Source organism: Octodon degus, unplaced genomic scaffold (genome assembly GCF_000260255.1).
Source record: "Octodon degus isolate 3935 unplaced genomic scaffold, OctDeg1.0 scaffold00107, whole genome shotgun sequence".
Classification (NCBI taxonomy): domain Eukaryota; kingdom Metazoa; phylum Chordata; class Mammalia; order Rodentia; family Octodontidae; genus Octodon; species Octodon degus.
The window spans coordinates 2,116,838-2,132,301 of record NW_004524683.1 but is presented as its reverse complement, the minus strand read 5'-3'; the positions used below and the strand labels follow the sequence as shown (position 1 = coordinate 2,132,301).

Sequence of the window (15,464 nt, the reverse complement as noted above, 5' to 3'; positions counted from 1 at the left end):
CACAGGGTCTACAGGGTCTCACTACACAGATTGGACTTGTAGTGATCATCCTGTTTTCAGCCTCCCAAGCGCTGGGTTTACAGGCACATGCCACCATGCCCATTCTCAATCACTGTCTCAGTGTGCCCCAAGGACAGGGCCAGCACGGCATGCTGGGAATCGAACCCCAGTCCCTGTACCTGTCTAAGCAGGCGCTTTTGTCTGCTGATCTATCTAGCCAGCCCTCATAATGTAGCTTTATACTGAAAAATAAAACAAACAAACAAAAAAAACCTAAGCACTTATATGGAAGACAAAGTAATATATAACATGTACAAATGTTAAAATTTAAACATAAGCATATATACAATTAATTGCTATCATGAAAATTCATAGGGTGGGAAGTTTACCTTTAAATAGCTTAGAAAAATATTTTTTAAATGAGTCAGAAAAAGGAGCTATATATTTGCAACTGTATAGCATCCACATAGTTTTTATTTAGCTACATTTGATTTGTTTTTGTGTTGATTATGCCTTTTTATTTTTCTGTGTTTCTAATGTTCTAATGTTCTGTGTTTCTAAGCCTTGCTAACTGTAAAACAAATGCCCCAATTAGGTTTAGGCAATTGATTTCTACACAATTGTAGTCATCATCTAGTCTGTTGGCTTTACCATACTTGAATAAAAATGCCTATATTTTAAAACAAGTTTTATTCTAATTCTCAATATAGGTACACTTCAGGAGATAAAAATTCTCCCCTATGGTCTTATAAATCATAAGTCTCCTTCACTTTTTCTCTTGTTAAATATACAGTAAAACCCTGGAAGACAAGTAACTTGTTCTGCGAGTGTTCCACAAGATGAACACACGTTTCTAATAAACTATAATTCAATGAACAAGCATACAATATTAGTACATGATGCCAAACATCACATGATGGGAACTGAGCCAATGGTTCCTCCCTCCCTCCTCCCCTTTCCCTGCAGGATTGTGGGAGATCATCTCCTGATAGCAAGAGATTCTGGACATCTTGTCTGCAGAGGCTAAGAATCCCTCACTTCAAATGAGATTAGAAAGATGTGTAAAAGGTGGCAAATGACGCAAAATTTTATAGAAATACACCATCTGATTAAGGCTGTAGCAGAGCAATGAATCTGTTATTATCTGACAATGAATCTGTTATTATTTGACAATAATGCAATGTTACATTTCTATGAAATCCTCAAAAGGAGGCAAAAGTACATGTCGTTGGGTAGTTCCTTATGAAAGTTGCATGAAACAAGATTGCACTGAGCCAACAGACAGCAGTGATTTCACTGGTGATACTGAAAGTCATCCTACATAATAACCCTCCTCTCATCTCCGTCTCACCAGCCAAGAAGGTTTTCAAAAGGGCAAGTTAATGTTTTTCTTTATACTTTGTATTTTCCTTATTATTCATATTATTATATTACAGTACTGTAATCATTTTTATATGAATGTTTTTTGGGTTGTGGAGTGAATCATCTTAGTTTCCATTATTTAAGGGGAAATTTGCTTAGATGTTACAAGTACTTTATATTGCAACTATGTTTCTAGCAGGAGTTATACTTGCAAAGGTTTTACTGGGCATTATATTTCTATCAAACATATATTTTTGATATGTGTTTCATATATATTTGGAGGAAAAAAGCACTTGGGAATATTTTACAAGATCTTACTGTGCTCCAAAAAGTGCGCCAGTCCAGGCAGGTCATCTGGATCAGCAAAACTCCCAACTCCAACACAAAGAGCCGCTGCAGACTGGAGGAAGTAAAACACACACAAATAGGAGAGTGAATCTTTTTTTTTTTTTTTTAATTTATTGTGTGTGTGTGTGTGTGTGTGTGTGTGTGGCCAGCTCAGCCCACCAGGGGGCGGGGCTGGCTGGCATGTGGTGCTGGGGGATTGAACCGCGGTCCCTGTGCTTTGCTCAGCTTTAGCTTGTTCTAAGTAGGTGCTTTAGACCACTGAGCCATCTCACCAGCCCAGGAGAGTGAATCTTAAAGGAATATATTACTATCTCCTCTTAAGGACTCAACTGGAGATGAAGTTTTCCAATAGGAAACTAACAAAATTCTTCCCTGAAAATCAGGAGGAGCAGCAAAGTGAAACTCACCAGAACTGTATCAGTTTCACCCTGCTGCTCCTCCACTTGCCATCCTGCCAAATGCTGAACAGGTGCAGACCTAAGGAGAAAAGCACAAACAGACAGAAAAAGAAAAAAAGAAGAAAACGGGGGAGGGGACTCTGGCCAGCCCACCCAATTACCATGTCAGAATTTCAGAATGCTGAACCAAGTTTGCTCCTTGAATTAACAGATTTTCAAAATCACAAAATTAACATATTTAAGTAGATATAAGCTCTCTATACAATTAAAACCTCTGTGTTCAGTAACTAGAGGTGAAATCTGTGTTACTCAGAAAGTTTTGTTAGAAAAAAATCTAACAAAGTAAAGCTAAAATATGTAGCTATTAAAAAGCTGTAGAACTAGACTTCAAAAAGGCTCTGTAGTTCTTCACTTTTTACTGAACATGCATAATGTTCATTACTATCAAGCTACCTTGGGGCCAGCGAGATAGCTCAGCAGTCTAAAGCGCCTGGTAAGGCAAGTTTAGGCAGGTGCAGGGAACTGCGGTTTTAGATCCCCAGCACCAAATGCCAAGAGAGGGCTGAGCCAGCAAAAAACAAAAACAAAAACAAAAACAAAAAACAAAACTACCTTCTCCCAATGCCTTGGGAAAACTGATTTTTAACAAAATAAAGGGTTGTAGGCCAGCCAAATTGCTCAGCGGATTAAAGTGCCTGTAAGCAGTTACAGGGACCAGGATTCAATCCCCTGGCCTACAGCACCGGCCCCGCCCCTGGGGCACTCTGAGACGGCAAGTGAGACTGGCACGCCCCCCTAATCGCAGCTCTTGGGAGGCTGTTAAACAGGCAGATCACTACGAGTCCGATCTAGTAGTGAGACCCTGAACACCCTGTAAACCCTTCCCCAAAATACAAAAAATAAAAATAAAAAAATAAAGAGTCAGAAATGACAATATGTCTTTAGAAGAACCAAACAGCCTCATCTGATTCTATGTATCTCATGTTGAAGACTTAGGTATACATGAACTCAGTTAAAACATGGAGGAATATCCACTTCTTCAAACCATAGTCTAACCTGTTCTGTGATATTTAATAGGTGCCTAACCTGCTTTCAGCTGCAACTACCCCATAAAGATTTCTTGTCTGGACCATCAGGGCTGAAGACATTTTTGAATAAGATGACTTAAACCACAGTCTATCAGTCAGCTTTGACCACAGCAAAAACGGATTCTGCAATTGCTAGAAAAGAAATTTATACTTGAGAATTTTCTACCCAAAAAATTAATACTTGAGAATTCATATATGAGAATTGAATTAAGAAAGCCCTCAACAAATAATTCTGTATATCATGCTTAAATTTCAATCTTATTAATTTATCAAACTTTTAGATCAAGAAAAACTTTTACAAAGGAAAAACTTTAAAAAGATATTTCAGTAAATTAGGTAAGAGATAACAAAAAAACCCAACCCTATCAGTTATTTTGCTACTTTATTAGATTTACATTTATCAAATAATTATTAAAACATAAAACTTTTATAATTTTATCACTCTTAAGGTATCTCTTACCTAGACTAATCTATTTTGTTTCCTTTTCCAGACATATATTCATCCAATGAACATAAACTATTTTTCCAGTTTATGGAATGATATGTTTCTTTCCTTTCACTAGGGTACTCATTGATTCTGAATCAAAATGATTTCACCTCTCCAAATCACAATTATCTTATCAGTTAATAAAAGACATAAAGATGGCCAAAACACAGGGGAAAGCTACTTAGAGACAGAAAAAAATTTCTCACAGAAAATACAGAAAGACTAAAGACTTTGTCTCAACAGACAGACAGACAGACAGACAGACAGACAGACAGACAGACAGATAACAAATATTCAGTGAAGTTTTAGCACAGTCAATCTTGGAGCTAAAATAACTTCAAAAATTATGTGACAGGGCTGGAGAGATAGCTCAGCAGTCTAAGTGCCTGCCTGGCAAGCACAAGGACCCAGGTTTGATCCCAGGTACTTCATGCTATGCCGGCCCCACCCCAGGCATGCCAAGCAGGCCACTGAGACTAGGCATTGTGGTGCACATCTGCTATCCCAGATCTGGGGAGGATAAAAACAAAAGGATCACTATAAGTCTGAGCTGCATAGTGAGATCCTGTACCAAATACATAAAATTAAAAAAAAAAAAAAAGTTGTGACCATTTGACCTTGAAAAATGAAAACAGAGAAAAATAAAAAGGCCTAAGATTATCCAGTTACAGAGAAAACTAGCAATTTTTGTTGTGCTGTGTTTTGGTTTTTGAGATAGGGTCTCACTGTAGAGTCCAGGCTGGCCTTGAGATCACTATGTATTCCTTTTTTTTTTTTGGCGGAACCGGGGATTGAACTCAGGCCCTTGCGCTTGCCAGGGAAGCGCTTATTCCACTGAGCCATCTCCCCGGCCCCCTTGAGTTCACTATGTAGCCCAGGCTGGCCTCAAACTCACAGAAATTGTCCTGCCTCAGCCTGCCAAGTATTGGGATTAAAGATGTACGTCACCACACCCAGCCTAAGAAATCATTTTAAACTGAGATTCTTACTCTATATTCTGTGACTTTTATAATTTTTCCTATTAGTGTTCTATTTGAAATTAAATATTTTTCATTAAAGGTGAATTTATTAATCCCTGTTTATAAACACATTAGTATACACTATCAAGTGATTTTTTTTTTCAGTGTTTGAGTTTCATCTGTAAAGCATTCCAGTGTAACCCCCCTTGTCCTCATACTACAGAGAAATAGGCATTACTCAACATTTAAGTAAGAAGGGGCAAAAAGCTTTTTTTCCCCTCTTTTTGATGATGCTGGGAATTGAAGACAGTCTTTCACACATCCTAGATAAACATTCTACTAATGAGATATATAAACCTTCTCAGATATCCAATTCAGTCTCCCCAACAACTTAATTTAAAAAAAAACAAAAAAAAAACCTAATAGAGTTTTTTTAAAAGTTCACAAAAATGACTATCAAAAGATTCTTTTAAAAGTGCTGACACCTGCCAGGTGAACGGTCACATGCCTGCAGCCCCAGTTACTCAGGAAGCTGAGATGGAAAGCTCATTTGACCCCAGGAGTTTGAGACTTGCCTGGGAATACAGACTCTCATCACAATAAGACAAAACAAAACTTCTTAATTACTTATGATTTACATTTGACATCTTTGAGGACAGACCACTTTTATGTATTCATATAACACCTAAATACTTAATACCTTGCATCAATAGACTGGACCATGTTGAATGCACTATCATATTCAAGAAACTAACTTCAATAAATATTTGCTGGTCAATATCACTGTAATGCCTTCAAAATATTATCTTCTAATATGAGAACTCCCTACTATAAAAATGGAGACACTCTTCATGAGGAAAATTCTATTAAGGACTACGTATCTATTTTCTAATTGTTATAATATCAATCTAAGTTCAATTCTCCAAGTATTCTGCAATGTATATTTGGCTTAGTCTTCAGTGCTTTCCAATAAACAGAGATAAATCAAATTCAATCACCTAAACAGAAATTAGAACTCTGGGCTTAAGTGAAGATTATATATGAACATCATTCTTTTCTCCAGCCTCTCTAAAAATAATGCATTTTCTTATTTCTCACCCTAGGCTAAAATTTATGAAGATCCTTACCTCCTGGCATTTGTTTCCAAAACATACTGTGTATATAAATACATAAAAATTTAAATATTGCTACTGATTACATCTGAAAGGTTATAGAAAATTTTTGTTTTGGTTTTCTTTATATTCCATGGGTTTTATGATGAGTATTTATTTTGTAACCAGAATAAAATGTTTTCAAAATACAATTCCTATACAGAACACACCTTTACTGAAAATAAGATATTTTTGATCAGTAAAAAATAAACCATGAGCATAGTAGTTATCTCAAAGAACCTAAATTTTAGAAGATAAAATAGACAAAAATCACACCTGTTTTTCAGTGGTTTTTTTCCTAGCTTCTGCCCTCTCTTCCAGTTCTTCCAGTTCATTATCCTCAGTGTCAAGATCATCATCATCATCATGTTCATTATCATCAAATTCTTCATCATCAAATCCCTCTTCTTCATCATCTTCTATCTCAGCTCCAGAATCCTCATCATCATCATCATCATCATCATCTTCATCATCTTCTTCTTCTTCTTCCTCATCTTCCTCTTCCTCTTCCTCATCATCTATTGTGTTTCCTATTTTACCTTCCATGTTACTTAGATCTGAAATCAAAAGTGCCTGCAACCCATTCTGTAATTTGATGTATCTGAAAAAAATTAACAAGATATTTTAATTCATTTTATTATACCAACACAAGTAATGAAGTTAGTAATTTTAAGAAAAAAAAATCAATCCAAGTATACACACAGAGAAAAAAAACAACACTACAATAGTACTCATCTACCCTCTTATTCAGTTTCAGTTACCCATGGTCAACCACGGTCTAAAAATTCTAATTCATATACTGCAACTTGCACATTGTATATTATGAGATCTCATTGCATCCTACTCTATCTAGTCAATGATGTGAAATCTTCCTACTGCCCAGTGTATCTATACTGTAGATGCTGACTGCCCATTAGTCTCTTGGTAACTATCTTGGTCATCAGACAGACTGTTGTGGTTTGTGGCTATGCTTGTGTTTAAGTAACTTCTAATTAACTTACAAGGCCACCAAAGCTTAACAGTGAAGATGCTAATAATTTAGATAACCCAAAGAGAAGTTATAAAGTGCTTCCATTAAATGAAAGGTGAAAGTTCTCAACTCAATAAGAAAAAATTGTATGTTCCATTGCTAAGATCTACTATAAAGTACAAGGAAACTTGTGCTGCTTCTGCTATCACTGCAAAAGTTATGGCCACAATGCAGTGTTAAGAGGAAGAAGGCATTCAATTTGTGTATACATGTATGTATCAAATGCATAGGGTGTAGACTCTGTGGTTTCAAGCATCCTTAAGGGTTTTAAGACAAATCCTCTATGATTTTTTTTTTCAAATTCTCTACAGATAAAGAAAGACTATTGCATTTATAAACTAATCAAATCAATTATGGGGGGACTTCAAAAACTAGTCTCTGAACAGCCAGAGGGAAACAGAAATACTTCATTTTGAATTCTGAACTATATAAAAATATTTACATATTCAAATAATGTTTTAGAAGTTGATCACTCAATCACCCTACCACTCAGCCTCTTCTATTATTTTTAAGATATTCCACTATTCTGGTCAACATAACCCAAGAGAAACATCCCTCAATACACAAAGCAGTCAGGCTAGCTAGCTTGTGTTAGAACAAAAAAATCATGTAAATTTAAACTTTGTTGATTTGCTTTTGTACCATGTATACCCGTCTTGAAGTGCTACTTTTACAGACTAAAGAAATAGTTACCTCTCCAAAAAAACTAAATGCCCCAGGCTGGTAGTCTGCAGTTAAAAACTACTATAGTAGTTTGGCCTCTAGGTACCTATTACAGACTGCTCCCATTTATACTAATTCTTCAGTATATTAATTCAAAAAGCATCTATTTTCTACCTCATATGTATCACATACTATTACACTCTAGATTTAAAAAAGAAAAAAAGAAAGAAACACAGTCCTCACCGTCAGGCACTTACTGTCTAGTAATGACAATGAAACCACTACAACACAGAATGAAAGAGAGAAACACACTGCTTTACAAAGAATGAAGGTATCAAAGAAGGTATACTTAAAACTTGAAGATGAAAAAAATCAAGCAGAAAATACAAATAATATGAAAAGAAAGACAAGGAAGGAAGTCTCTGGCTCAAGCAGACTGAATTTATCTTCTTTCCATATTAAAAAAAAATCTCATTTAAATGATAGAAAAATTTGTGGTTTTACAATGTCTTATGAGTTCCATTCCAGAAGAATGTTCTTTAAGTCCAGCAAAGTGAATCATACACACCTTGACATAAATATGTAAAGCATAAAAAAAAACTTCACATGTTCCGTGATCATGTCCTTGTTCTTTAGAATGGTGCCAGTGGTTGAACAATCAATGTCAGAAAAATGAATGACGTCTAACCATCTTTTCACCTCAGTCTAATCCCTCAACTATTTTCACTTTTGCTTCCTTGCTTATTGCTTTGAACTTCCTAGCAGTTGCTTCCACATCATCTCTGCTTTTCCTCTTGCTTCCAGACATCCTGGGGTCTGTCTGAGCACTGTACTACTGTATATTATCACACTGCATAGTAAGCACAGGCCCAATGTCCAGCAGACACGTGGGTTACTGCTGCCATTTTTATGCATCTAGGAATGTTCCTAATGCAAGATCTGTTTGTATCTTGAAAGTTCACAACTCAAATGTTAGTTAAGATTTTATAGTTTATTTTGTTTTTGTTTTAAGAATAAAATTTACAAGATACAGTAAGCAGAAAAAGACATCATTTACAAATCATAAATTCTAGAAATGAGAATAAACCAATAAAGGGCATGAACTCAGGGTACTGAGCTATATCCCTAGTTCTTTTTTAATTTTTTAAGATGGTGTAATAGATTAATAGGCAACTTGTAATATTCAGCTGAACTGAATCCACGTGGTGCTGAGTATCAATGGCCCACCTGTTGATTGTTGCCAAAAGCATAAAAAAAGAACTGGAGGGGAAGATGGTATGCTATGATTCTCTTGAAGCTTGTCATACTGTTTTTTCTGGTATGAACGCAGCTATTCTCATCATCAGAGAAGCTTGGGTCCTCCTCACTGAGGATAGCTGCAATTCTTTGCGGGGGAACACTGGTCCTTACCTTGAGGGTTTCTGCCAGGCTCCAGTGCAGATCCCTCAGCCTGCTTGCACAGATCCTTCATCCCACTAACACAAACTTTCTAGCTTCCAACACTGACCTTTGGACCTTTCAGTACAGATCCTTGATACAGACTTACATGAGACACTGTCATGGGCTCCAGGCTCCATTTGGACTCACAGAGGATATTGCCATGGTCTCTAGCACTTCAGCAGGACTCGTGTAGGACATTGCCATTGGGTCCAGGCCTTCAGCTGGATTCTTTGTCTCTATTGTGTGGACAGATCTCCCGTACTCTCTTGTATTTGACTCTTTGGGTGAATGTTATAAAATAATCCTATAAAGTATGTCCTATGCTAAGTCTATCCCCAAGTAAACCCTGACTACAACAGGTAGGATCTCACTAAGTTACTCAGGCTGGCCCCCAAGTTGCACTCCTCTGGCCTTGGCCTCCCTAATAGCTAAGATAATAAACATGTGTTTCCATGACCAGCTTAAATTGGAGATACCATTAGCCCTATAGTTCTAATAACTTAGACATTTACTAAGTAAGGAAAGAGTGTGTGTATAGTGATACGTTGGTCAAAAAGAGGAATCACCTCTAACACAGCTTAGAGCAGGTAGGTGCAGGATTTCAAAACACTATTTTGAACAAGCTATTTAAAATATTTATGGATAGCCAGATGTGATGGCCCATACCTGTAATCCCAGCACTCTGGAAGACAGAGGCAAGAGGATCACAATATTGAGCCCAGTCTGAATAATTTAGTGACTGATAGAGATCTTGTCTCAAAATTTTAAAAATTAAAAAAAAAAATTAAAAAGAAATGGGGATGCAATTCACTGTGCAGGCTCTAGGTTCAATCTTTAGCACTGTAGATGAATGAATGATGGGTAGTTTATAACTGCAGTATTCTACTTAATATTTTTAGACCTCAGTTGACTGAGAATAGCAGAAAACTCAAAGCAAAACCATGAATAAGGAGAGGTCTACAGCATGTTAATTTACAAAGTTTATAAAATATCATATACTAAATCAACTGGGAGAAAAATTAACAATGAAAAAGTATTCCAATGATTAACAGCACCCCCCCCCAAAAAAAAAGCACTCAGGAGGATGAGGCAGAAGGATCACAAATTCAAGGCCAGCTTTAGTACATAGTGAATTCAAGGCAAGCCTGAACTACATAGCCCAACCCTGTCTCAAAGAAAACTCAAAGAAACAAAACTAAAAAATACAAGATTTCTAGTATATGAAATGATTAATGATCAACTTCATCAAAAACCAAAGACGGGGGGGCCGGGGAGATGGCTCAGTGGAATAAGCACTTCCCTGGCAAGCGCAAGGACCTGAGTTCAATCCCCGGTTCCGCAAAAAAAAAAAAAAAAAAAAAAGACAATCAAATTAAAACAATGAAATAATGGGCTGGGAAGATAGCTTGGCAGTCTAAACACCTGTCTGGCAAGCACAAGGACCTGGGTTCAATATCAGCGAATGCAGGCCATGCTGGCTCTGTGCCAAGCCAGCCATTGAAACCTGGGCACGATGTAATCCCAGCGCTGGGGAGGCTGAGATAGAAGGATCATTACGGGTCTGAGCTACACAGCGAGACCTTGTACAAAATTTTAAAAAATAAAACAAATATTTTTTATCCAGTGAATTACCTAAATAAAAACTATTAATAACTAATGCTAGGAGACAAAAAAGATTCTCACTTTCTGGTGGTGGACACCGCAGAGGAAGCACCGTCAGTCTCTCTTCCGACTGCCATCATGTATAAGTCAGAGTCTCCCAAGAAACCTGAACAGCTACAGAAGCTCTTCACTGGAGGGCTGAGCTTCGAAACACTGATGAGAGTCTGAAGAGCCATTCTGAGCAATAGGGAATACTCACAGACTGTGTGGTAATGAGAGACCCAAACACCAAGCGTTCCAGTGGCTTTGGGTTTGCCACTTATGCCACTGTGGAGCTGGATGCAGCCATGAATGCAAGGCCTCACAAGGTGGACAGAAGAGTTGTGGAACCAAAGTAAACCATCTCAAGAGAAGATTCTCAAAGACCAGGGGCCCACTTAGCAGTGAAGATCTTTGTTGGTGGCATTAAAGAAGATACTAAAGAACATCACCTACAAGATTATTTTGAATAATATGGAAAAATCGAAGTGACTGAAATTATGGCCAACTGAGGCAGTGGAAAAAAGAGGGGCTTTGCTTTTGTAACCTTTAACAATCATGACTTAAGGGTAAGATTGTCATTCAAAAATACCACCCTGTGAACGGCCACAACTATAAAGTAAGGAAAGCCCTGTTGAAGCTGAAGATGGAGGAAACTTCAGTGGTCAAGATGGCTTTGGTGGAAGCCGTGGTGGAGGTAGATATGGAGATGGCTACAATGGATTTGGTAATGATGGATGAAATAGATAGAGGTGGTGGAATCTACAATGAATTTGGCAATTACAACAGTCAGTCTTCAGATTTTGGACCCTTGAAGGGAGGAAACTGGAGGCAGAAGCTCTGGGCCCTATGGTGGTGGAGGCCAATATTTTACAAAACCACAAAATCAAGGTGACTATGGTGGCTCCAGCAGCAGCAGTAGCTATGGCAGTGGCAGAAGGTTTGTTTCAGGAAACAAAGCTTAGCAGGAGAGGACAGCTAGAGAAGTGACAGGGAAGCTCCAGGTTACAACAGATTTGTGAACTCGGCCAAGCACAGTGGTGGCAGGGCCTAGCTGCCACAAAGAAGACATGTTTTAGACAATACTCATGCATATGGGCAAAAAACTCAAGGACTGATTTTATGACTAATTGTATAACAGGTTATTTTAGTTTCTGTTCCGTGGAAAGTGTAAAGCATTCCAACAAAGGGTTTTACTGTAGATCTTTTTTTGCACCTATGCTATTGATTGCTAAATGTAACAGTCTGATCAGAACACTGAATAAATGTGTCTTTAAAAAAAAATTCAGGCTGGGGAGATGGCTCCGTGGAATAAGCGCTTCCCTGGCAAGTGCAAGGGCCTGAGTTCAATCCCTGGTTCCGCTAAAAAAAAAAAAAAAAAAAAAAACTATAAAAAAAAATTCTCACAACACTGCCAATAATCCCAAATGGTACAGCATTTTTGTGGGAAATAAGGCTATTTTATTTCTAAGCACCACACAGGCACTTAGACTGCCATTTTTCATTGCTGACTTTTTAAAAATGTAAACTCTGAATACCTTTTAACACAATAAGGTATATTTCATTTCGAGGTGGCATAGAAATATTCACACACACAAGCACATATCAATTTCTACTGCAGCAATAATTGTGATAAACAAAATCTTAAATGTCTACAAATATGAAAATATGCAAAAGATTATCAATAGCCATACCACGAAATATATACACTGGTAATATAGCCTTTAAGCCTAACTTTCACATATATAAAAAACAATCAGAAAAAAAAAAAATCAGTGACTCCAGTTCTGGTCTTAATTGCTATTTGTAGTCTTGCAAAGATGGTGCTGGAGATCATTTTAGGTCAAAAGAGTATGATTAGGTGGCTTACTTCATAATTATCACTATTTCCCCTCAAGTAATGTAATTTCAAGAACTGTATTTATGTATCTGAATAAATATATGCATGAGGGAGGTGATTCTAAATTGTCAATCTCCTAAGAAAACTTTTTCAGCCTATTCAATTTGTCTTCCTTGACTTGGTTTCATTATCTCCCTGCTCCTATACCTGAAAAGATTCTGAATTATTTTTAAGAATTAAGAGGGCTGGAGAGATGGCTCAGTGGTCTAAAGCACCTACTTAAAACAAGCTCAGCAAAGCATCAGGGACCGCGGTTCAATCCCCCAGCACCACATGCCAGCCAGCCCCGCCCCCTGGTGGGCTGAGCTGGCCACACTCACACACACCACTCTCTCTCTCTCTCTCTCTCTCTCTCTCTCTCTCTCTCTCTCTCAAATAAATTAAAAAAAAAAAAAGAATTAAGAATAGGGTATTTTCTTTATAATAAAGCACTCTTGTACTCTTGTTTCTTAATAAACCAACATTTTGTCAAGAAGCCACTTCCATTTACTGAAATTTAAAAACAGTTAAGAGCCTATATATTTAAATCTAAAAATACACATGAGGGATGACGTCACATAATTAGAAAGTCTCCCCAGTCCCTATTCCAAGTACCTCTTTTTAATTCAAAATGATTTAGCACTATCTACCCAGGCCTGAAATTTTAACAATTTAAGGCAATGACTTTATTTATTAATTAGGCAGTATTTGGAACTTGAGCAACCTTTCCAGTTTAAAACCTACAGGTCTCCTTTTAAGATGCCAGTAAAACAATGTAGCAATCAGTATGGAGATTCCTCAAAAATTAAAACTACGGCTTTCATTTTTTACTCTTCTGGTTATCTTGCTGAATGAATTAAAAGCATCATGCCAGCGAGATAGCTCAGTGGACTAAGCACCTGCTTTGGAAAGCTCAGGGACCAGGGTTCAATCCCCGGTCCTGCATGCCATGCTGGCCCTGCCCCAAGAGTGGCACTGAGCCAGCAACCTGGCCCACTCCTGTAATCCCAACACTGGAGAGGTCAAAAAACAGAAGGATCACTACGAGTCCATGCTGCGTAGTGAGACACTGTACCAAATACATAAAAATATTTAAAAAAAAAAAATTAAAGGCATCACACCACAGCGATATATGTACATCCTTATTTATAGCAGAACAAATTCTAAATCTTGGAAACAATCCAAATGCCCACCAACCCAAATGCCCACTCATCATCCAGCAGATGACTGGATAAAAAAACATGTGTTTGGGTTTTTTTTTTTTCTATAATACAATAGAGTACTTCTTAGCCATAAAGAATAAACTTGAGACATTTCTAGAATAAACTTGAGACATGACACCCCTTTTTTTAGACTATACTGGTGGTACACACCTGCAATCCCAGCACTCAGGAGGCAGAGGCAAGAGGATCACTGTGAGCTCAAGACCAGCTTAGGCTACAAAGTGAGCTTAAGGCAACCAGAACTGCATAGTGAGACCCTTTCTCAGAAAGAAAAAAAAAAAGATTTAGCTATTATGAATTGTGCTATTATAAACATAGATATGCATGTACTACTGTAATATGATGCCTGTAAGTCTTTGGCAAAGATATCTACAAGGTGAATAGATGGGTCAAATGGAATCTCTAGTTTTAGTTTTTCAGATCTTTTTAAATTTTATTTTGAGACAAGGTCTCACTAAGTTGTCCTAGCTGGCCTTGAACTTTACTATCCTTCTGCCTCAACCACTGAAGTACATGGGATTATATATAAGCAACACCATACCTAATACCTTTTACTAATGCCTTTGTTTGGTTTTTTTGGGGGGGTTTTGGTAGTACTAGGGAATGAACCCACAGCCTCCACAAGCACTCTATGACTAAGCCATGTGCAAAGCCCTATAACTAAATTTCATTATCAGAAAATACCTATTAATAAAAAATCTTAATAAAGAAATTAGTAATTTTAGCAACATAATCAATTACTAAATTTAAGATTTAGATGAACATAATGGAAACAATAAATCAATATTTTGTAGTCCACTCATATGAAGATTGTTTGAAAATTTCTCCTTCTGCAAAGTGAATGTGATCCTAGAAGAAGCTGGTACAGGGGGATTGCAAGTTTGAGGCAAGTTTGAACAAAACTATTCCAAGTCTGGACAACTTAGTGAGACCTTATCTCAAAATAAAAAACAAAAAGGGTTGGAGATGTAGCTCAGTGCAAAGGCCCTTAGTCAATCCCCACCCGGCACCACAAAAAAAAAAAGTCACAAAACAGAATAAAATAAAGATCTCTTAATGGAATCAAGATTTATTCATATATTAAAAAGATAAGAAAAGTTTGCATTACAGAAGGAAAGAAGATAAAAAATTATGTTCTATGGCCTAAACACAGTGAATTTTAATTCTTGAAAAATTCACCAGTTAGGCATGCTGAGCTGGCCACCTATACCAGGCATGGTGGTGCACACCTAGAATCCCAGCTCTAAGGAGGCTGAAAACAGGAGGATCAGTACAAGTCTGAGCTATGTAGTGAAACCCTGTATCAAATACATTTTTTAAAAAGGAAAAAAATCCCCCAGTTCTCAACTAATGTCACAATACATGGAATTATATGCAATTCAAACTTTGGGATCCATAAAATTTTACTGGAGCACAGCCACACTTACACATTTATACATGGTCTGTGGGTGCACTTATGCTACAATAAAAAAAACTGAGTACCTATGAAAGGCTTTACATGGTGTTCTCACTATATTACACTACTGCTAGATGCTCTATAAATTACAGTAATGTATTCAGAAACTCAATGACATGTTGAGTGTCATATGTATCAACATATTGCAACCCTTTTAACTGCTGCACACACATATCATGTCAAATATGGAGAGTGGAATTGAAATGTCACATTTTCAAGGCATGATGAAGAGTACATTTTGTTATCAAATCAGATGGCAAAATATTCTGTTGTATAATATAACTACGTTGAAAGAATAAAAGAGGTCATTATCAGACTAAACACTAATCATAACTCACA

General features: G+C 37.1%; 1 protein-coding gene across 2 annotated transcripts in view; it reads right to left on the bottom strand.

Moving 5' to 3' along the window:
* The window catches only part of Nrdc (nardilysin convertase), a 92,056-nt gene that overhangs the window by 59,041 nt on the left and 17,551 nt on the right, over positions 1-15,464 (bottom strand). Inside the window, exons 2-5 of one of the 2 annotated variants that reach the window (XM_004639124.2) lie at positions 6,070-6,394; positions 3,195-3,328; positions 2,118-2,187; positions 1,681-1,762 (exon numbers count right to left, since the gene is read on the bottom strand). In XM_004639124.2, coding sequence (XP_004639181.1) covers positions 1,681-1,762; positions 2,118-2,187; positions 3,195-3,328; positions 6,070-6,394 — 611 coding nt within the window. The remainder of the gene's footprint in view (positions 1-1,680; positions 1,763-2,117; positions 2,188-3,194; positions 3,329-6,069; positions 6,395-15,464) is intronic. The other variant, XM_004639125.2, reaches the window with a different exon arrangement.